The 23,318-nt window shown below is 40.3% G+C and overlaps 1 protein-coding gene across 3 annotated transcripts in view; it reads left to right on the forward strand.

Annotated features, from left to right (window-relative positions):
* Positions 1-22,818, forward strand: part of COLQ (collagen like tail subunit of asymmetric acetylcholinesterase) — a 69,684-nt gene extending 46,866 nt beyond the window's left edge. For 2 of the 3 annotated variants that reach the window (XM_061586004.1, XM_061586005.1), the window contains exons 7-16: positions 443-469; positions 2,149-2,193; positions 5,176-5,211; positions 5,786-5,866; positions 10,490-10,577; positions 12,020-12,159; positions 13,680-13,799; positions 15,321-15,441; positions 17,625-17,727; positions 20,597-22,817. In XM_061586004.1, the coding sequence (XP_061441988.1) occupies positions 443-469; positions 2,149-2,193; positions 5,176-5,211; positions 5,786-5,866; positions 10,490-10,577; positions 12,020-12,159; positions 13,680-13,799; positions 15,321-15,441; positions 17,625-17,727; positions 20,597-20,666 (831 nt within the window). In that variant the 3' untranslated portion in view covers positions 20,667-22,817. Of the gene's footprint in view, positions 1-442; positions 470-2,148; positions 2,194-5,175; positions 5,212-5,785; positions 5,867-10,489; positions 10,578-12,019; positions 12,160-13,679; positions 13,800-15,320; positions 15,442-17,624; positions 17,728-20,596 lie in introns of all 3 variants that reach the window. The other variant, XM_061586006.1, reaches the window with a different exon arrangement.
* Positions 22,819-23,318: the final 500 nt, after the last annotated feature.

Genomic DNA, 23,318 nt, shown 5'->3' on the forward strand with positions numbered 1-23,318 from the left:
TACTTTGGGCTTATCCTCTGCCCCTTGTTGACAATCTCATGGACAACATATGGCAGTGTCTGAGATATTTTCATAATATGACTGCCTGCAATATGTCACAGTGGCACTGAATCTGTTTAAGTGACACTCAAATGTGACTGGTCAATCTAAATACTGAATAAATTTAGATCATACATGTATGTCCCTCTCACAACTGATGATGAGCACATGCATTTTGAATGTGAATGTCTATATGAGTGTACAAAACATTGTGCAATGAAAACCCACCCTTGGCTGAAATAAGGCTTAGAGGCCAGATGTGATTTCTTCCAAAGGACACAAAGGAAAGTGTTGATGCAACTAATTGTTCATGGCCTTTTTCATCCTGATTTTAAAGTCCAGATGTTAATATGATGTAATCAACAGCAAACATTAAAATAACTGCCTCCCTTTCCTCCCCTAGGGCTACCCTGGAAGCAGAGGAGAAAAGGTTGGTGATGCAAAGAACGCTTACTTAATTGCAGAAAAGCACTGTGATCAGGCATGATGCTTGGTATGTTGGAAATGCCCAGAACTGGTCCAATTTACCCTAAGCACAGTGCCCATGCATGGCGAAGTTTCAAAGGGACCAACAGAGCGTTGTTTTCCACTTCAACGAGTACGCAGTGCAATGTAGGCAGTGCTTAGATCACGAGTGATTTGCATGGAGTAGAGGACGGGGAAAGGGCCATCATCTGGGCCACCCAACATCCTCAGGTGGCAGCCAGTATCCCACACACCCAAGCAGAGCCCATTGGTACTACGCCTATCCTAGGCTCCCCACGGTAGTTTACAGTTTACACACATGGGGGGGCTATAGGAGGGCAAGCTCAATGAATTCTGTAGAATGCTACGATTTTAATTTTGGGCAGAGGTCTGCCTTATATCATGTGCGGTAGACTTCAATTTTTTCAGAAGACTTTTAAACCCAGCCTGCAACATTTGGACCCACTTTATTTATTTTTAAACAGGAAAAATGGTAGAGTCTAATTGTTGTTCTTAACACACTGTACAAAAAAATTCACTGTCTCCCCTGGGAAACTGCCCCCATATTTGGCCTTTATCTGCCCATATGACCTTAAGGGGCATATAACCAAATGCAGGCTTGATCCCCTGCAGCTGATGGAAGTTAAGGAACAATATAATGGTCATTGCAGGATAAACAGATTTTGGATGTTGGAAAGTGGAGGACATGGCTCATTTTCTCCTAGAATGTCCTGTATATTCCGTCTTAAGAATTTGATATCTTGTCCTCATTGCTGGTTTCAGAGATAATACATTTTTAAATAAAATTGTATTTTTCCTGGCAAGAACAGATTTCTGTGTGACTTATCGGGTTGCTAAATATGTTACTGAACTTGAGAGGAGGAAAGTTGCTATTCCCTCTGGTTGCTATTCCCTCTGGTGATAATATATGTTCCTAGAGACATTTTAATCAATCTACTAATTTAAATAATTAATATTTGTACTATTTTAGTATGGTTATATAACTGATTTATGTTGTGGTTTTTTAATTTCTGTTTTTAATGTTTTTAATATATTTTTAATATAAATATACACAAAAAGCCTGGTTGGCTATTGTGCAATAAACTGATACTGATTTTTTAAAACAAATATATTGAGCTTTCTTCTCTTCTTCCTCTGTGTGCCTTTCTTTCTCTACTCTTCTTCTTTCTCTCTGTCACCTGTTCTCTTGCTCCTTTATTCAATCATTTTCATATTAATGCATATAGAAATAAATATGCATAGGCAGAGGTGATATAAGGCCCTGTTCCCAATGTGCATGCTTGATTCCATGTATGAAAATTTACATGTGTTCAACTCTCTATATAGTCAGGAATGCTGCATAGGGAGGCTTGAAAAAAATTAGCGTGACTTCATTAGCGCAGAGTGTGACTTCATTGCAGATGATTAGTATCATCCACTGGTCAAAGATCAATGCATTAGGGAATAGTATCTAACCTGAAAGTCATTCTGCTCATTAGATTGCCTAGAATGTATCAAGGTTGATCATTGTGGAGGCCTAAGACTCTAACTTCATTTTGCTGGACTTCTGTGTTTAATTGTACATTCAGCACTTTTTGAAATGCTGTGTCTTATAGCTACTCTCTCTTATATGTTTTTCCACAGGGAGCTAACGGAGAGAAAGGTGACAAAGGCAGCAAAGGTGACAAGGTAAAATAACCTTAATTTTAACACCCAAGTTTTGTTCAACATAGCTACATTTGTTGTTGCATTAATAGCATAGTTACTGTGTTATATAGTTTATGAAACTATGCATAACACACAGCGCTCCTAAGACAGAGATGCAAAAGCTGAAAATTGAATGACAGTAGGGCTGCATCTCCTCCCCTAGCCCCCAACTGCATTGGAGAACAGGTACAATCTGCACTACAGACAGCAGACCCCTGCAACCAGCTAATGAACGGAGGGTTCAGTCCTGCTCAGATGGCTATGATCATGTGTTCCCCTGCTGGGAACAGACACATGCAGCCAAACCTCCTTTTCCCCAGTCCAATCTGGAGCAATCCAAGGCTGTCTCCACCTGACTTGGCTGAAGCCTGGATCTGGCCAAATCAGCCTGATGTGATTTGGGCTTTGGGCAAATCTGGTGCACAGCTCTAAATTACAGATCCTTCACATCTACACACCTTTAGCATTTTGCTTTCTAAAGATATTTTCAATGCTAGATGAATTTAAATCTAAATGAAGAAAACCTATAATCCCACTTTCAATATTTGTGCTTGTGATAGAAGAAAAGTCTGTTCCTCATTTAGATCTAGGGGTCTTTGGCATCATGTAATTTCCAAGACATAAACTTGATGCTATAGGAATAGATGTAATTAGAACTGAGTCAATAATGCAATTTAAAACATTTTCAGTATTGTAAATGGTATTTTAAAAATTGGTTTATTTTCACTAGACCTTCAGAGAACTCAAGCTATAATTTGTATATATTTATTTATTTAAATTTATATAACACTTGATTGTAAAAACTAAGTGGTTTACAAAATATGATTTCATAGTTCTTTTAATGTTTGTGAGGTGCCTTGAAGGCTTGATAGCAGAAAGGCAGGATGTAAACATTTTGAAAAGCATTAATGAATGTGACTTTCTGGGCAAGACATAAGAGAAAGTGTAAACAATGCAGGGGACACCAATCAAAATCAAACACCAGAGAAGTTGCCAAGAGAAACTGGAGTTGCCACAGTCTTGTCTTTGAATCAGCCGATCCTACTATCACAACTAATATCAGCTGCAATAGAAATTGCTTGTCTACAAATGATCATTGGATTAACCAAATGAGGATCCATCGGACTTGTTTACACTTTCTCCAATTAACAATTTAAACATGTGAGGCGTCCTTCCCTGGCTCTCCCTGTCAGGTTCCTACCTGCTCGTGGTTACTGCCTGTCACTAGGCACCACCAGGGACTCCACCAGTCCGGACTGTCCTCTCTTATGGTTTCTCTCCCCGCTCTAGCACAGATCTCAACAGATCCCCCTGCTAGGCAGCACCACCAGTCACGTCCTATAACCAGTAGTCCCAGAGACTCTGCCTGAGTCTCCCTCAATTAGGTTACCTCTGTGACTGCGTGCTTAAGCTGTCCCAATCCCTTTGATTTACTCAGACTGCTTATAATTCTGGTTTGCTCTGAATACTTGTGGTGTTATTCTTCCCTTCCCCGCTGCCACCATTTGTTATAGTTTCCCTTCAGCCTTGGTTATTTACCTATTTGCTTCCGGGCGAGATTCAAGGTGCTGGTTTTGACCTATAAAGCCTTACACGGCGTGGGACCTCAATACCTTGTGGAACGCCTCTCTCGCTATGAACCTACCCGTTCACTTCGTTCAGAATCTAAGGCCCTCCTCCGGGTACCAGCTCATCGGGAAGCCCGGAGGGTGGTTACTAGATCTAGGGCCTTTTCTGTGGTGGCCCCTGAGTTGTGGAACAGCCTCCCCGAAGAGGTACGCCTGGCGCCTACACTTCTATCTTTCCGGCGCCAGGTAAAGACCTTTTTATGCTCCCAGGCATTTTAATCTTTTAATTTTCTTAATCTTTCTACTTTTAACATGTATCCTTCTTAATTTGTGTTGTATTTCATTTTTGTTGTGCTTTCTGTTGTTTGTTTGTACATGTTTTTGTGATTTTTTACTATGATATATTGTATTTTATCTTGTTTGTTCACCGCCCTGAGAGCTATTCTGCTAAGGGCGGTATATAAATTGAAATAATAAATAAATAAATAAATAAACAAAGAATCCTCTTATGAGATGAAATTCAACATAGGACAGAGATTAGCATATTAGCATGCAGTCCTGGATTTGTAGGATTGCTAGGTTTTCAACCTGTAAAGGCTTCTGTTCCCTTAAAAACTCTAAAGCAGAGATTAGATGGTCCAGCTTCCTCCATCACATGGTATGGCAGTGCAGGAAGACTGCTTTTGAAGAATGTTTCCTGGTCCCTGGTATATGACTCTTGTAAGCCCAAGATCCTTGTCCAGAAACAGAAACACTGTAGTCACATAGGCTATGGTCCCTGGGAAGATGGGCATAGAGACAACACGAGAAGGGACAGGAGCTAGTGTGAAAGGCAAGAAGCAACAAGTCCATGAGGATGGAGACAATAAATGCACAATTTATTAAAATTTCATATTGGTGGTTGAAAGTTGCACTCAGCTATGTTCATTACTAAGAAAATAACACAATCTATTTGACTAAAATTCTAGAGAATGATAGCCCTTATCCGGAATTGACCAGAAATATCTGTAAGGCTTTGTGATCCCATAATTTTCATAAGTCTTTTCATAAAAATGTTCATAATATAAAAACGTTATTCTTTGTTTGCTATTGTATATTTAAATGGTTTTATTGATAGTATTTTGTATGGTTGTTTTAAATGGGCTGCATTTTTTGCTTATGTGTATGCCACCCTAGGCTCCTGAGGGGATGAAGCCTGGGATGGGGTAAAAAAATACAATAAATATGTTATGAATAAAGTAAGTAAAAAAATAAACCACTGGAGAAACTGATTGGCTGTTTGCTTTAAGCAAAATGAAACAGTAACTCACTTTTTTTTTTGATAATTTTCATACAAAACCCAAAATTATTTATTAAAAGATATTGATTTGTTTCTTTCCCAACATTTTCCTTGCAGGGACACATAGGCTTCCCTGGAATGTTGGGGCAGAAGGTATGTATATAAGATGCAGGAAATGTTCAGGCTGCCCACCTGGTTGGCATATGTAATATTTTAGAAGTCTTTTACAGTGCAAACATTTGTCTATTTACTTAGAAGTAAGTCCCACTGTGTTCAATGGGACTTACTTTCTGGTATACTTTCTATACACACTTGTAAGGGAATAAGTCCCATTATATTCAATCGGGCTTACTTCTCAAAAGATATGCATAGTATTGCACTGTTAGACTCCCAAGTGAAACGTATATATTTTGCCATTAGGATTATGCTGCCCAGATGTATGAATCTTGTAAGGGTATGGAAACTATGTCTCGGAGCCAGATTCAGTCTTTTGTTGAATTCCACCTGGACTCCCTAAGGAGACCTTTGAAGGTACAGAATTGGCAGGCTGAAAGCCAGTTGGATCCACTTTTCCCTTTGAAGGCACAGATTAGGCCAGCTGTCAACTGTCTGACCCACAAAACTCATTATTTTCAGGGGGCAGAGATTTCCTAGTACTGGGCTGTAAATAACCAAATAGATATCTTTGTGCTAAAGCTCTGCTTTTGTCTTTTCCATCCCCATTAAGGGAGAAATGGGTCCAAAGGGGGAACCTGGTGCATCAGGACACAGAGGTCCAACTGGAAGACCAGGAAAACGAGGCAAACAAGTAAGAATCCCGTACTGTTTCCTAAAATATTGTGGTTGTGGCGTGTGTCTACTCTAAAATTTTGGATGACTAATATAGTTCGTCTATTCCAAATAGATGTGGGTGGGCCACGTGAACATCCTATTTAAAAAAAGTATATGTAATAGGTCTAACTTTGCTATGCCATTGTTAATTCAAGAAGCAGTGGTTATGTGCATTGGAAAGCAGATCTCCTTGGTACCCTCTGTCATGAACCCCATGAAATGTTCCTGAAGTGATGATGAAGAAGAAGATACAGAATGGAACTCAGGGGAGGGGCCTAGTGGCTTGCAACAAGAAGGTGTTGCAGCAGTAGGCTGCAGTACTTTTGTCAGTGACAGCTCCCTTTAGTTCCAATTACAACAAAGGGAATGCTGGCTTATCAGGAGCCAGTCCCCTCTTCCCTTTCACCCCTCACCCAAGCTGTTGCTGCCGCATGTACGTCCTCTAGAGGAGGAGGATTTCAATGAGTGCCATTGCCCCAGACATGCAGACAACTGTGCCAGCAAGCTCAGCTGGCCCCCACTTTCCCAGCTAGGAGGAGCGCTCGTGTTTGTATGCATTCCCATTCTGTCCCATACTAGATAAAAATATACCAGCGGGTCTGAGTCTGATTCCGACGGGCTCTGACTTGAGGGCCAGTTTCCACAAGCTTTTTCTCTGTGAAATCATTTCTGAACATCCTTGTACATGCCATCACAGGGAAAAAAGGGTTGGATGAACCAAGAATATGTGGATGTGTTTAGTAAACTATTTACATGACTGTGGTGGTTTACAAAAAATGCCTGGATTGCTGCAGATGTTTCTGAGTGTATCCATGTACTGCTGATTCACACAATACGTTTCTCCATGTAACTGAATCATTCTGGAGGTTGTTGGAAGAGTAAGAACAACATCCAGAAAAATGCTTGTGTAAACAACCCCTTATACTATAATCAGGACTTCAGAGCAGCTAATTTAGGAGGGGTTGAGTCTACCACCCATCAAGTGATGAGCGGTGGAGCCAAATCCTGCTTTCTGTGTGAAGGAGTTACTCATTTGGGAGAGCTAATGCACAGTTGGGAGCACACTTTAACACTCCCAATTATGCATTGGCAGTCACATTTCTATCTACCCCTGATGTGAGGTGTGGGGCAGGTGGAGAGGTTTGGGGGGAATGGTCTCACATGTCAAATTTGAACCTCGGGTGGTTCAACTTTTGTCCGTGAAGTGGAGTTTCCTCACCCCTGCCTTATATAGTGTCCATTTGCTCTGGAAAGGAATAAAAAAGTGCAGTGAAGACATTACTTAATAAGGGATGTTATGGAGTTCTCTTAGTTCCATTTCTCTTACAAAAAGGCTAAATTTTCTAGTTTCATAATTTTCTCTTGTTGAATAATAATGACATCCTGCACCCTCCGGCAAAGCAGATTCTAGCTACAGAAGAAGGATTTTCCTCAGAATTACAACAGAAAAGCAATGAGTTAAATTCCTCTTCAGTGCCTACTCTGGTCCCATTAATTATTAGTGAACACACAGCTGATGAAATTTACAACCTTATATACTTCTGCATACCTAAAGAATCCCCCTAATGTATCAAAACAACTATCCTATTTTGTGATGGTGTACCTAAGTTCATTATCTGTTGAAGAGAGAAAGAGTGATTACCTTTGGTATGTTAAAAAAAATCTTGGATGTATAGAGTTACAAAGTAACTAAAGTAATATCTTTTAATAGAAAAACTATTATTGATGCAGGAGTGGACTAGGCATCTGGTTGACTACTGTGAGAGCAGGATGCTGGACTAGATGTGCCATTGGCCTGATCCAGCAGGGCCCTTCTGATGTTCTTACGAGTGTGGATGCCTTCAGAATTGTTTGTGAGGCAGTCGCTTTCTTTGAGATTAACACAATAGCTTGCCTATGCTTTCAGCAAGAGAAACCAGGCCCAGCATGGAAACAACCTGAAACTATTATGCATGCTTCTGTTTAAGAGTGTAGCTGAATACAAATATGATTGCTGTTTTCTTATTTCTTTTTTTATCATTAATTTTTATTCAAATTTTCAAAAAACAAAACAAAACAAAAATACAAATTAAACAATAAAATAAAATGTTGACTTCCGATTTGTCGCAGATCAGTTATAGGTCTACAATATATAACAAACCTGTCTCTTAATTTATATTACAAAATCACTTTCCTCCAGTAGTTATCTTAATTAATCATCAAATCTCATAAACATCACTTTATTCTTTCCACAAAAAGTCAAAGAGAGGTTTCAACTCCTTGAGAAATATATCCATCGATTTTTCTCCAAATAAGCATGTCAATTAATCCATCTCATCAAATCTATTAGGTCCAATAATTTCAATAGCCATTCTTCCATTATCAGTGTCCCATAATAATCTTGCTGTCATAGCCATAGTCATATAATAAGAGTCTGATGGGAATTTCCTTCATCAGAAATATTTCCTTGCCATCAATACTGTTTTCTTATTTCTTATCGATTCAGTTTCAGACACCCAGCTTCCTAAAGCCTAAATAGAAACTGAGGGCTGTGTGGATATTGCTGTTTGCTGTATAAGAGTGAACACTTTTCACCTACTTAGTCATTTCCTGTCTCCAGAGCCAACTGACATCCCTATATAAAACGCCTGCAGTGGTGGCTAAATTAAGAAGGTGTTACTTCCACTTCCATTCCAAGATCCATCTTGCTTATCTCATTGACTCCTTCAGGTTCATGCTGAGTCTTCTCAGGCTTGAGCCGTTCAGTTACAGTTACACCAAAGCAGGCTATACAGCCCTACAGTTTCAATCTTACAAGTGCCAGACTGTGGTGGTGATGATGATAAACAACATTTTTTAAGAAAACAGGTTCCATAGCCTTTGTGGCATGCAAGTCGACACCAAGTAACCAGCCTTACTAATTCAACTGCCAACAGTTCAGGATGCCTTAGTGCATAATTCTTGTGAAAAAGCTCCTCTAAAGTAGTAATCCTCAACCTTTTCAGACCCCAGGCTCATTTTACTCATCCATCTTTCTGTGACTCTTGCTCTCGTCTCTCCTTCCTTCCCACCCCCAGACCCTGCACTTTGTCTTTATCTGTGCTGTTCATTCCTCCTCTCTTGTAAACAGGATTATATGGCTTTCATTTTTATTGATTGCATTTGCTTATCATTGTTAGCTGTTTTACTGATTATGAGCCTCCTTGAAGGATAAGCAGAGGGGAGGGCTGGTATAAATGTGTCTTATCTCCTCCATCATTTTAATGTGCCCTTTCTTTCCTTTTCTCTGTTTTTTTTTAAATGTTGGGCCAAAGTCCAGTTTAGGGTCAGCACCCACCAGCTGAAGACGAATGTCTAAAATGTAGAGGACTCTTTTTCTGTCACTCTGAATATTCATACGGATATCTGAATTATCAAAATGCAGCTTGCAAAACCAGTGCTTGAACTAAGCTAGTTGCTTTATTGCTGTAGGAGGTATATGAAGAGAAACAAGCAACACTTTGTACCATAAATCACAGCTGCTAGTTTGAACTAACTGTATTAGGCAGGAACCTTTAGCAGTGTGTTCTCTTGGCATTTCTGCATGTTAAAATCATCCAGTTACCGTGCAAGATGGTGGTTTATTCCCAAGAGTCTTTCAAACAGCTACCCACTTTGCCACAGTGTGCCATGTGCTATAGGCCAATATTGCAAAGATATCATCCACTCTACTTCAGACAACAGGCTTGTGCATGTTAAATTTTTTATAAGAGTTGGTGTGGCACTATGATGCTTTGAGTGGTGCACAGCCACTAGTGTTCATGAGTAGGAAGGGGGGAGAAATTCAATTCAGTTCACATTTAAAGGCACTTTCCAAAACAATATGAGAAGAGAAACACAGCCATTCTTCAAAATTCACACTTCTCCAAATTTTGCAATGCAGTTCTCCAGCCACGTTGTATGTACAAGAATGCATATACTGGGGAAAGTGTGCATAAAAATGCATATATTAGTGAAAATAGGATACAAAAAAGAATTATATCAGGCACAATTGTTTTGCAAAAATGTGTGTATTAGGCAAAACGTCATACAAACATATGAATATTAGGAGAAATTCATTCAATGCTGATGAATTTTCATGAGGACTTAAAAAATTGCAAGCTGATATGGAAATGTGGAGAACTGAACTCAAGGTTGGAAAGATGAGAAGTGGAAAGAAACCGTATTTGTCAGGTTCACCCATCCTTACCTCTGAGTAAATCTCCTTGCAAATATTTTTTTGTGAACATGTGGCACAGTCCAAGTAAAAAGCCATTCTGAAATGTGCAGAACAGGGAAACGTAGGGGATCTTTTGGTTATATTTTATATAATATATATTTTTGTTGGGAAAGTGCATTTATTTGCAAGTGCATGTATTTGCCTTAAGATGTATAAGGTGCTTCAGATTTCATTTGCTACATTTCAGAATAAAATTATACTTTGGCATCTCATTATTTTCTATATAGAGGAACGTGTCATCTTTTCCAGAGTAGCACAGTTGAAGGAAATGTGTTTCATGAAGCCATGAACTTTGTGTTATACTAGAGTACTGTAACGCCCTAGGAAACATTTTAAAGAATAATCCTTTCTGTTGTATACTAGGGACAAAAGGGAGACCTAGGACTTCCTGGAGCTACAGGTCCACCTGGCCGACCTGGTCAGCCTGGTCCACCAGGACCTTTGGCATCAGGTAAGGCAGGCCTTTCTTTATGGCTGATCTTCCCCTTCCCTCCTTTAATTTGAATCATATTGAGCTGCCAAACAGAAAAGAGAGATTTCTGTGTAACCACTAGCAGAGTGAAATTTATTTTTGAGATAGGTTTAGAGTGGGGTTGGGCTTTCCCTGCACTATGATTGGAGCTCTTTTGTTCACAACTACTGCTTGCACCATAGAGTAAGAACCCCTCCAGAGTTGTGATTTGTGTGTGTGTGTGTTTGTGCATATTCTGAAACATGTAATTGACACAATAGTAGTGTGTTGGATTTATATGATGGTTGACTCATCATTCTACTTTATTAGTTGTTCTGCAATGCTTCCTCAATGTTACTGCATTATTGGCATCTGGGGGAGCACGCTTGCATTACAGAACGACAAATGCAGGACAAAAAATAAACCAGAACATGTGTAGTATATAAAGTTACAGCATGAACTGATTAGAAATAAAGCAGTATGTCCACCCCATGAAACTGATTAGAAATGAAGTAGTATGTCCACCCTGTGAAACTTTTGAAGATGCAGACAGTATGGGAAGTTGGATCACGTATAATCTGCCCCAATATCATCATGAGTACAAATAATCATGAGTGTACAATAAAAAGGACATCTGAAGGGGCCCTGAGATGCAGTTTCTCAGTGGTAAAGTGGTAGCGCTATATATTCTTCTTCCTTCAAGATTACCTCCTGGAGAAAGTTCCAGCCTCAGGAAAAAGAGGATGGTGTTATCCCCTGAAACTAGCGTATGGGGAAAGCTGATGGCTATTGTAATGTATGGATGTGAAAATGGGTCATTGCACATCCCCTGCTCTGAACTGGAGGTTGATGATTTATAAATATCTTCATCCCTCTGCAAGCCTCTTGCTGATATAAAAAAAAACTTTTTACCTATTAATTCACTCACTCGCATAGCCTGGTCATTCATTAAGGGGCAACAATAAGAGTGCTTCCAGGTAGGAGCTTAATTTGTAAACAGGTTGTTGCATTTAAAAAACAACAACCGAACTTTCTCCAGAAAGGATAATTCTAGATTTAGTGGGGAAACGGGCTGGCATTTTAATGTCAACATCATCTTGTGGACTTGCAGGCAAGAAGAGTACCAATCCTACAATAAACACCCAACTGGAAGCATCCTAAGTTGAAAACCAATTTAATATTCCAGGAATCAAACAATGATTAAAAACAAGCTCCAACTATTCCCATAGTTGGAACACCAGTAATACACCACAAGTGTTACATCAATTCTTTGGGTATATGCAAAACCCTAATTAATTTTATAGAAGTCAAAGACATATTACAGCACCCAGATTTTAAATATTAGATGTTTAGCTTGCAAGAATGGACTCAATTTTTTTCTTTTCAGCATGTGTTTATCTATTTCAGCAATTACCTAGTGTGGCAAATCTGATATTTTCTAGGGCAACTAACAATGGGGACAAAAGGGGAAAGAGGGCTTCCTGGACCTCCAGGGAAATGTCTCTGCAATCCTCAGCAAAATGTGAATATCCCACCCTATGACGAACCACTGTTTGGACAGGCCTATTCAAAGGTTCCTGCAGTAAGTGAGTTTGATAGGACTTGATATGGGCATATTGTGTCAATGGATCATCCAGGCCTGTGATAATAAGTTGCCACATTGGTCAACTTGATCTAGGCAGCTATTGGGTTTGTTTATGAGTACAACTGATTTGTTTCTGGAAACAAGACACATGTTCCAAAATAATCTGAATGCTTTTACAATTGTCACATCCACACTGTCCTTTTACAGCACGTGCTTCCCCAAAAGAATTCTGGGAACTGTAGCTCTATGAGGGGTAAACTAAAGTTCCCAGGATTCTTTGGGGGAAGCCATGACTGTTAAAGTGGTATAAGTGTACTTTAAATGTGTGGTATGGATGTGACTAATGTTTCTCTGGAGTATTTGCTCAATTCTGCCAATTATTTTCTTGGCAATTTTGTTGTGCTGCTGAGCTGTCAACATCAGAACTCCAAATACAGCTAATTTAGATACCTGAGTGGTGTTGTCTCTTTAAAATCTCCCTATTCTTGTTTAATATTGGTTGTAGGTGCATCACTTTCAATTTTAACAAGAAAGAAGCAGTTATTACCAAGTTGCAGATAACAATTGAGACAGTTCTACTCATTACATCATTTCATAGGAAATCACATTTCCTCTGCAATCAAACCGCAAAGCTGATTTGCTGCAGAAATGTGATTTTGCCCGCCTACTACTGCAACTCTTGTAACAATGAGAGTTGTTTGCATTGTGGTTGTGCAAGTGTTCAGGGAAGAGTCATGGGTTAGTGTTAGAGTAACAGCTATGCATGCAGAAGGCTCTTGGTTCAGTTCCCAGCATCTCCAGGCAAGGCTGGGAAAGACTCCCTGTCTGAAATCCTGGAGAGCTGCTGCCAGCCAGTTTAGACAATACTAAGCTAGATAGCTCAATTGTCTGATTCAGTATAAGGCAGTTTCCTATGTTCCTAAACTTATGGGCACCTATGGAATGGTGCTTGGGACAACACTGTGATGCATGCCACAAGTCCCTCTTTCCTATATTCACTCCAGAGTTAAAATTAAGCTGTTTGTTTTTCACTGTCTTTGAAGGTTGTGCTTTCTCACCTTGCAGACATGGAGAACATCTCTTCCTCAATCTGTTTTTCTTTTCTTTTTAAAGAGACTATTCCACCTACAGCAAGGATTACTCTTTCTGTTTTTTAGTTGTATGGGGATGGGCATATTGGAACATTGGTTAGACCAGAGCTAGGAATACTGCAGCCCTCCAGATGTTGTTGAACTACAGCTCCCATTGCCCCTGACCATTGGCCATGCTGGCTGGGGCTGACAGGAGATCAAGTCCAACAACATCTGGAGGTTCACAGATTCTTCATCCCTGAATTAGACCATGTAGTATATTCAAATTAATTACAAGTGTTTTTTGAGGTCAACTGCGAAGGTTTTAGGTTTTGGTCCCAAGCCCTTCAGATTTGGAATTGGTCTGTAAATTTCCATTGCAACTTATTGCTCTCCTGTTATGATAGTCTAGTCTTCTCCTACTTCTTTTTTATTTCTCTTTTCCAGATTTTTGTCGTGAATAATCAGGAAGAGCTAGATAGGTTGAACACAGAAAATGCTCTAGCATTTCGAAAGGATCAGAGATCTTTGTATTTCAAAGATACTTTTGGATGGCTTCCAATTCAGGTAAATGAATGAATGAATGAATGAATGAATAGTGCAACCGTCATAAGCATGTCATTCCGTTGACACTAAGATTTCTGTGTTTAAAAGTATTTCATGGGTTAAATGGATTTTTGCATCTGATTAAGTAGATTTTTTTTCAAAGGAAGTAATGGCCTCCCAGTTGTTTTTTTCCCTAGACTGTATCAGAAAATTAAAGCAAATATGACTGAGTAGAATATGTCAGGCATAAACAAAACAAGTGGTCTATATATGTATATCTGTGTCTAGTGAAATGGCAATTTAGAGAGCAATCCTAATTCCTAGATCTGCTGGCTGGAAGAAGTTAGGATGGGGCAGATGAATCCCTTGGCTGGCAGAGTATACACCCAGTAGAGAGGAGCACTTATGCCCTGATGCCCCCTTACCTTTAGGATCGCTTTGCCCAACTGCAATCTTATACAGGGATACCCCACTTTAACGTATGCAATGGGACCGGAGAGTATACTTTAAGCGAAAATAACCTTTAAGTGAAGCAATTGTTTTCACTTGTACTGCACACAATCACCACTAGATGGCAGTGGCGTCATGCCAATAAAGTATACATTATTGCAAAGCGCGCGAATGTTAAGCGGGATATGGGGACGAATGGAGCATGTACGTTATAGCGAGGCAACGTTAAGCGGGGCAACGTTAAGCGGAGTAAGTCCCATTGTGCACAGTGGGGCTTACTTCTGAGTAAACATGCATAGGATTGTGCAGATATACACCCCATACTTATGTGTAGCACAAACAACCAAAATAATTGGCAGGCATCCCAAACACTCTGTTATGATATTGCTTAACCACAGTTAAAAGATTCAGGCTGTGAAACAGTGTGCTTCCTTACCCCTTACCTAACACAGAAGCAATTAAGGGAGAGGGTGATTAGGCAACAGCAATATTATATCTGCATTAGTCCTAAGATTCCATGCTTCTATGATCATGGACTATGTGACAATGTTAAGGATTTTAAAATACATCTCTCCAACCTAAAACTGTTCAATTCTTCAATGGTAAGTAAAGGCCATTTGGATTTGGATATAAATTGCTATTAGAGGTTCTAGGGATATTCATATTTCAGCAGCATACCTGGTTTCCCAGCACTGAGCGTCACTACCATTTAACCTAGAGGGGGAGGGGCAAGGCAAGGGAACCCCAATACAGTATGGGCATGGTGACAGGAGTGTCGGATTGGCTGTACCATCCCTCTTGGTAAGCAGCAGCAACTCTTGGCATTGGAAAGCAATGCCATCCTGCCTTTGCTGCCCTGCTGACCACTGATGCATTTCAGCTGTGAATACTCTGATATAAATATTCTCAGCTGATTGTGCAGCCAGCTGAAGTAAATCACAGAACAGAAGGGGGGATAGCTATGAATCTTCAGCAAGTGATCAAAGGAATTTATGCTTTATCGCTCTCATGTTCCTTCAGCACTTCCTTTTCCAAGACAATAAGGGTGTTTATAGTTCTGTTCAGGTAACTGTTTTGCAATTATTAATGCAGCTTACATCTTTTTATCCTGTGGAATATCCGCTAGAAGATGGCAGCACATGTGGAGATGGCGTCCTCCAAGATGGGGAAGAATGTGATGATGGCAATGCCATAGTGACTGATGACTGTATAAGTACGTTCAATCTTGTTTGTTCTCATTTTCTTACTTTATTTTATATGAGAACCCTCAATTAACTATACAGCCTAATTCATATGTTCCACTGTACTGGGACAGGAGCACATTTCACTATTCTGTGTGACACTCAGGGCTGGCATCAAACTACAGCGGGCCCTCAAAGGCAGCAGTGAAGGTGTGGCGGCACTACCTCCACCGCTGCCACCAGGGCTTAAATAGGCCTGGCCGCACCAGCGTGTTAGGGAGCTGTGTGTGCACATCTATCATCGCCCAAGATGGCAGCATGGGTGTGTTGACACCTTTGCCGCCATCTAGGGTGATGGTAAGCATGCATGCAAAGCACACTGACACAGCAATGCAGCAATATAAGAAGTGGTGCGGCCAACCTGCACTGGACATGGGGTGTTGCTTAGGAGGGTGGCTCCTGCTCCATGATCTGCAACCTGATGCTAGCATGATAATGGAGTGGGACCTACATCCACCCATCCCCAGCAGCAGGGTCCCTCACAAGGCCCTCAGCCAGTGCCCAACCTGGCCGCCCTCTGGTGCCAGGCCTGGTGACACTCCTCAACTACTCCTGGGACTCACTAAAACAATTGTGGGTGCAGAATCAGTTGTTGATCTGTGTCGGGCTAGGCCAGCTCAAATGTTATGGAATATGAAGCAATGGTCTATTGCAGTGGTTCCCAACCTGGAGTCTGTGACCCCCAGAGGGGCCGAGAAGTCATCCTGAGGGAGTTGCAAAGAGCCAAGAGAGGAATTATTTATTATTTTTTTTAAAAAGTCTTCAGGACAGCTGAAACAAACTGAGCATGTGTCAGTGACTTTCATTCCCAGCTCTTGGCCTGCCCCCCTCCCCAGGGAAAGCAGTTGCTGATTTCTCTTCCTGGGCTCCCAGCTCCTTAACCCCTTGTGGAGAAGGGCAGTCTCAGCCTTTGCATGCTGCCTGGACTAGTGGCAGTTGCAGCAGCAATAATAGGAGGAGAGCACAGGCATGTACCGTGTGTGTGTGTGTGTGTGAGAGAGAGAGAGAGGGGGGGGAGGGGGAGAGGGAGGGGGAGAGGGAGGGGGAGAGGGGGAGGGGGAGGGGGAGGGAGGGGGGTCCTCTGGCCTTCCCGCAACCCCTTCCCACAACCCACCAGACTCCTGCAATGTGAAGGGGACATATGCAGCGGCGGCAGCACTCTCTTCCCTCTCTGTGCATTTTCCTGTAGTCCCACAAAGGCCATTACCAGGCTAAGGAGAAGATGGTGGTGATGGGGGAGGGGAAGGGAGAGAAAAGAAGATGGTGAAGTTACTCCTTACACCTTTGCCTCAGAAAGAGAGGGAGAGAAAGAGGTGGTGGTTGAAAAGGATTCCACCCTTGCACTCACCATCTACTTTCCTCTTCTCCCTCCTGCAGGACACCCTCCCTTTGGTGTAAAGGGACAGGAGGGGGGAGTGAGGGAAAGGAGTGGGACCATGTGCATTTTTTTGAGGTCTCACTGCCACCACAGGTCACTCCAAGAAAGGAAGCACCTAGAACAGACACACAGCCCACTTTACTTCAACCCTCCCTCCCCCTGCCCTCATGTCCTGAGTGCTCTCCCTTCCACATGGTTGCTCCTCTTCCAGCTGCTGCCACCTCTTACTTGCTGCCCTCTTTTGACCCACTGAATCTTTCTCCCACCCACAACTTGACAGGCTTTTCCTCCCTCTAATCCTGCCCCCTCTCTTCACATTACTTCCATCTCTCTTTTTCTTCTCTCTCTGCCCATTCACACTTGCCTGCCTCCACCCCCAGCACCCAAGTTTTCTCACAACATTCATTCCTTTATTCTGAAGGATGGGGAAATGATGTGCCTGGTGGCATATGAACAATTTTAACATTAGTGTGATCTGAAGGGGAAAAAAACATAGAACCATTCAGAAATAGTTAATACTGTCTTTAATTTTGTGCTTTTCTGCTAGTAGCCGTTCTACTTTCACAGAGTCAAAAAGAGTTAGCATTTTACTTTGGAACTGATTGAATTTTGTAAACATACACAGAGGTAAACATCTGTGCCAAACTGATTACACTTGGAGTTAATGAGTGATACGGAAGAAAGCCCATGCTGTCCTCTAATGTGCAAATAGCTAGTAGTAGCAAATAACCACATTTATTAATTATATATACTGTTCTTTTATTTCATGTTTATTAGCATGCCACCATGCTTACTGTGGAGATGGTTACCGACATGAAGGTGTAGAAGACTGTGATGGGGAAGATTTTGGATATTTAACTTGTAAAACATATCTCCCTGGGTATGACAAATTTCATTTATTTTCATTTTCTGTTGAATCATGTGACAATATTATTCATTTCAGCAAATGGGAACCCACAAGGGACTGCAGAGAGAAAGAAGAGGGAGCCCAAGGTCTATTGTTATTCCTTTGCTCCATAATAAATGAATTGCTGTTGTCCCAGCTGCTTGTCCTCTGTGGTAGCTTGGAGGCAAAGGGAGGGATCTCTCTTCTTTTCATCTTGAATTGGTAGTTTGATAGTTTTGGGAAATGAACGTTTTGGAGAGGTAATTGGCCCTGGCCAATTCTTCATGCTCTGTCTTTGGTCACCCCTCCTTCCCAGTGATCACTTCAGTGGCAAAGAGATGGTTCAGTCTCCCCTTGTTTTCCATGATGGTGGTGGTCGGGGGGAAGAACTGGGTAGGTGGATCCTGGGGTAGAAAGATTCTGGGAAGATGCAGCAGTCCCGAAGCTATTGGGCCATAGTAGGAATCTCCTCAGATTTGCCCCATCCAGTGGCTTCAGGAAACCACTGGGTAGAAAGACCTAGAGAGACCAGTATCTAGACCAAGAGGTCTTGGGATGTGGTGGCAGTTTCCCCAGATTTGTCTGGCTTGGCACCTTTAGGAAGTTGATGGTTGGGAGGAATATGGGGAGGCTCTACCATCACAATTTTCCTGTCCCTCATGTGCCCAGGGCTAGTGACTGGACATTATCCTCTGCTACTGGGAATATTCCCAAGAGGCATGAGAGAGTTATGTATGTATAAATTGTGACTGGAGCAAATGGATGGTGGGGAGATGGGATCATTCTGACCTCTTCTATTTTTCTTCAAGAAGGGGTGTCCCTGCTGTTGATAGACTCTTTTCCCACCTAATTTAAACATCTATGGGGTTAGCCCATGAATATTCCATGTCACAAATAGACAGATAGAAAAGTAATTAAGGCTGTAGTTGTGAATACCCATCATTTGTACACTGGAGTTAGCTACAAACATATTAATATGGTATAGAGCTGTGGTGCTTCTCTTTTGCCCTGTAGGCTCCTTAGCTGAGACATTTGTTTGTTTGCAATCTAACTTGCATGCATTGGTATTAATAGCTTCTGCTGCTCAGCAGCATTTTACCTGCTGTAGCTGTGTTAAGCTGTCAGGTCTCATTACTATCTTACAGGAAACATTCAATTTGCAAATGAAATTATCTGCAGAGCTCATGGCTCCCAAAAGAACAATGTGTTAATTGGCAGGAATAGGAAAGCATAAGAGTCAGTTCCGCAAACCCTCTTCTGTGTTAACTCTCGGGATGTAATTGTAACTCCTTGCAGCACCTTCTACATCAATGTGACTGTATAAACAAACATTTTAGAAAAGTAATCATTTTAAAGATACAGATTAAAGGTTGATATTTGGTCAAGATCGTGAAAACGAAGGCATTTGTTTCAGGGTTACCAAATTCTCAGGCAGGACAGCAGCTATGATACTTCTCGGTAGGAAGCATAACTGTGTTTGTGAGTCATACAAGCAACTCAGTATTGCACTTTTTGAGTATTAGGAAATTTGATTTCACTGTATGAAAACACATTTGTCCCAAGCCAGCTAAGGAGACCTAAACACATAAGCAGAGTTCTGCACTAGTATCATGCTTTATCAAGAACCATGGGCCTGATAAATCTGATGTGAATTGGAATGTGCATATTTGTTTATCCACACAGCATTGCTTTTTTCGAAATGCATATTTGAATTAACTTCCCCGTCCTTTTACTGGCTTAAACTAGGTTGTTGGGGTTTTTTAAATTTATTTTATTCCATTTTTCTGTTTTAAAAACTTTCATACATAAGTACAAAACTAGTATTAAAACTACAGGGCAGAAAACAATAAAACAGGCAGCATCAGAGACGATAAATATTTTTAAATGCCTGGGTAAATAAAAACATCTTCAATTGTGTTTAAAAACAACCTATTATGTATATATACGCATTTTAAGTGCAATTCAAGTTGCATCAGAACAATTGTCTAAAAAGCCTTCAGTCCACTGGTTTCCAAGTTTTCCTAAAAAGATATGAAATGGACATAATTTTTTTTTGTATGGATGTTAGGATATAAGCCTTAAGACTATAGCACTAAAAGGAGCTGATTTTCAGGAAAACGAGTGGACTGTTAAATAAAAATCAAAGGACAATATATTAATTTTTACCATGTATCATTTAGATGTTAGCCAGTCTAAAGCTCTAATAGCTTTGAAACCCTGTGCTGGAAAGAATCTCGAACGCTGAGGCCCATGCCTGCCAATTGCAGAGTTCTATATAATTTCTATTATTAAATTGGGTGATAGAGCCTTGCCCATTAGCATCATATACTCTTTGCCTTCTTCAGCCATGAAGTTATCAGACAGAAACCCATTTTTATGTTGAATGGGCAACCCTCGCCCCAGATTTTTTCACATATACAGATCAATGCCCCACCGATTCCTAGGGAAAGATTCCCACAGAATATACAGATTAGATTATAAATAGCTCCTGTTGAGCAGATGCACAAGAAGGTACAGGTTAGAACAAAGCTTGATATTGGACTACGTTGATTATTTCTTCAGTAGGGAAAGTTACCGCAAATTGTACTTTATTTTATGGTACAAATGTCTTCATGTGGCCTTTATCTGATTTCCTCAATCTAATATATTTGACTCTACAGAACATTCCATTCCATTTGTGTATATCCTGATAGAAATTAAGATATTAAAATCAACTAGTAAATTAGGCACCATTTTTCCTAAGCCACTTGGATGAGATATTTGCAAAGGAAAGGTCTATGGCTCATAATAGTAAATATATATATATATATATATATGTGTGTGTGTGTGTGTAATGACTTGTGTTTGTTGTCTTCTTCATTAGGTCTTACGGAAAATTACGATGCACTTCATATTGCTATATTGACTCTACAGAGTGTCGATATTTTACATGAAGAGTGGGGTGTGGTACACAAATATCCCAGATATGACATGCATACATCAGGTGCTATGTTATCATGAACCCAAGACTGAGCAATAGACAAACAACCCGTCTGTGTGATGAAAACCAATGTTGTGCTGCTCGTGGTGACTGGAGATGTGTTTTTAAATTGGCTCACACTGGAAGAAAATAGGACCACTGCATCCTGTCTTAATAGAGAAATGTCAAGCAACATTCACAGTTAAGACTTTCCTTTCCATGGCTGCTTACAGGAATTCCCCTGTGCAGCGAGAAAACCAATCACTGGAATACTGTATTCTACATCATAAGAACACAATAATACCTCAACTTAGCACTATTAGTCCTACAAATAAGCTCTTCAGGTGGTTTTTGTTTTTTTTAAAGACTTTTCCAGTATAAACACAAAGCATATTTTGGTTGCAGTGTTTATAAGGACTACTTGTTTTTTTTGTTACAATGTGAACTTTGTACATGCTTTACCTGCATGAATTAATTATGTTTTCAAATTAGAAGCCCCCAGTTCATGTATATTGACTTGGGGCAATTAGGCTGCAATCCTGTGCACACTTATGTGGGAGTAAGTCCCATTGAACTCAATGGGACTTACTTCTGAGTAGAGATTCACAGGATTTCACTGGAAAAGTTAAACAGATGGAGGAACTGATCAGCTTTACTTACGGTGCAATCTTATGTATGTCAACTCAGAAATACCTCCCCCACACATGAAGTGGATATAGGTTTGCAGCCTTAGGAACAGAAATTATATAACAATGTGAGAGATGTAAATAGAATGAAATATATTGAAAGGGACTGAACTGGAAGCATTCGGAAGGGAGTCAACACTTACATATTATAAAGGCAAACAGATAGATTGATAAACTTTCAAAGCCCTGAAAAGGCATCAGTCCATAGCAGAAAATTAATGACTGATTCGCCAGTTCTTCACCGTGAGATTACTGCTTTGGAACAATTGACTCTTGAAACGAAAAAACAAGCTCCTACAGACCCATACGAATAATAATATATCCTTTGTTAATATGCCTGAAATTTGCATTATTAATTATGCATCAGAATACAGGGTGGCATTTTGAAGTATTAAGAATAGTTTATATGCCAGGAAGTGTTGTTGACCTGATTTCTCATGTACCTGATACTCAGTTCTACTGGTTTCCTGTCTAGCAATTGCTTTCCAGTATTGGCTTTGTACACCAGTTAGTATTATTGGATGTGTTCGCACATCATCATGGTTTAATGAGACTTGCATGAGCTGAAATGAGCCCAAGCAAGTCTTGGGCTCAGACACTTCCAACCTCTTTCTCTAGTTGCGGGGCTTGAAGACTTGTCAGCCTTTACTTTCATTTTCTCTTAATCTCAGATTGTCATTGCATGTGAACTGTGGATGGGGCTTACACTACTATGGTTAGTTTGAACAAGTCAGCTTTGAAACCTATGGTTTGAAGTTGGTTTGTTTTGAAACTGCCCTGAATTAGTGATAAGCTATGATTGCCTGTTCACATTTCAGAACAAGTAGAGTTTAAGAGAAACTGAAAGTAAATGCCTCCTCTCAGCCTAATCAAAGGGAAGGGAAAGCATACAAGCCCAAAGCTTGCTCAGGCTCCTCCCAGCTTCTGTACATTTAAAGGGGGGTTGTACAGTTTTAAAGTGTTTTAGTGCTTTTGTTTGCCACCCTGGGCTCCTACTGGGAGGAAGGGCGGGTTATCAGTCAATCAATCAGTAAAATACATCATGCTGAACCATAGTTTAGCAAGGCAAGTGAATGCGGCTACTGTGTATATATTCCTATTTGTATAGCTGATAGGAGTCGCCCCATAGTGTGTTATTCAGGTTACATGTTGTATAGAGCTTATATGTATATATGCCTATTTTTCCCCAAATAGATTGGCTGTCTTATGCTATCTTTGAGAGCATTTGAGATAATTACTTATTTCTACTAGATATTAAAGAGCAAACTTTATGTTGCAAGTATGATGAGTTAGATACAAATGGAAGTTACTTTAAATTTAGATAAACCTCTGAGTAATTCTTCATACAATGAAGTGTGGATTCAGACTTAAGAGATTTAAGATAGGACAATATTTTTATATCTATCATCATTCCTGTTTTTTTTCTTTAATAGTCTGAAATGTTTGAAGTGCATGACCATGTGTATAGCAACCGTTGTTGTTATGTTCTCTTATTTCCATAGGAATGGAATAAGAAGAATATTGTACAATTATAATAAAATTTAAATTAAAACCGAGAAGTATGCATACATTTTTACCATATGCATAGGTGTGTGGATGAGCACCTAACCACTATGTAAGTGCAGAATTATACTAAAATAATGTGGGCAAAAGTTTTAAAAATAAATCTATTACATTAATCAGGATGGATCTCTTATATCTGAAATGCTTACATTATTACAAAAGCAGGTGTTTGGCACAATACAGAGAATGTTAGGCACACTGAGCTCAGTAGGACATCATTTAACTGTGCTCGTAAGTTCTGTTAATTACAGCAGGCCTCAGTGTACCTAACATTCTCTGGATTGGGCCCAATGACCATTGGATGCTCTGCACACTGTCTGTGCAGAAGCAGGAAACTGGGTATCGATACTCTGTAAGCCTGAACAAAGGAGGGTAGG

The sequence above is a fragment of the Rhineura floridana genome, chromosome 10 (assembly GCF_030035675.1).
Source record: "Rhineura floridana isolate rRhiFlo1 chromosome 10, rRhiFlo1.hap2, whole genome shotgun sequence".
In the NCBI taxonomy this organism is placed as follows: domain Eukaryota; kingdom Metazoa; phylum Chordata; class Lepidosauria; order Squamata; family Rhineuridae; genus Rhineura; species Rhineura floridana.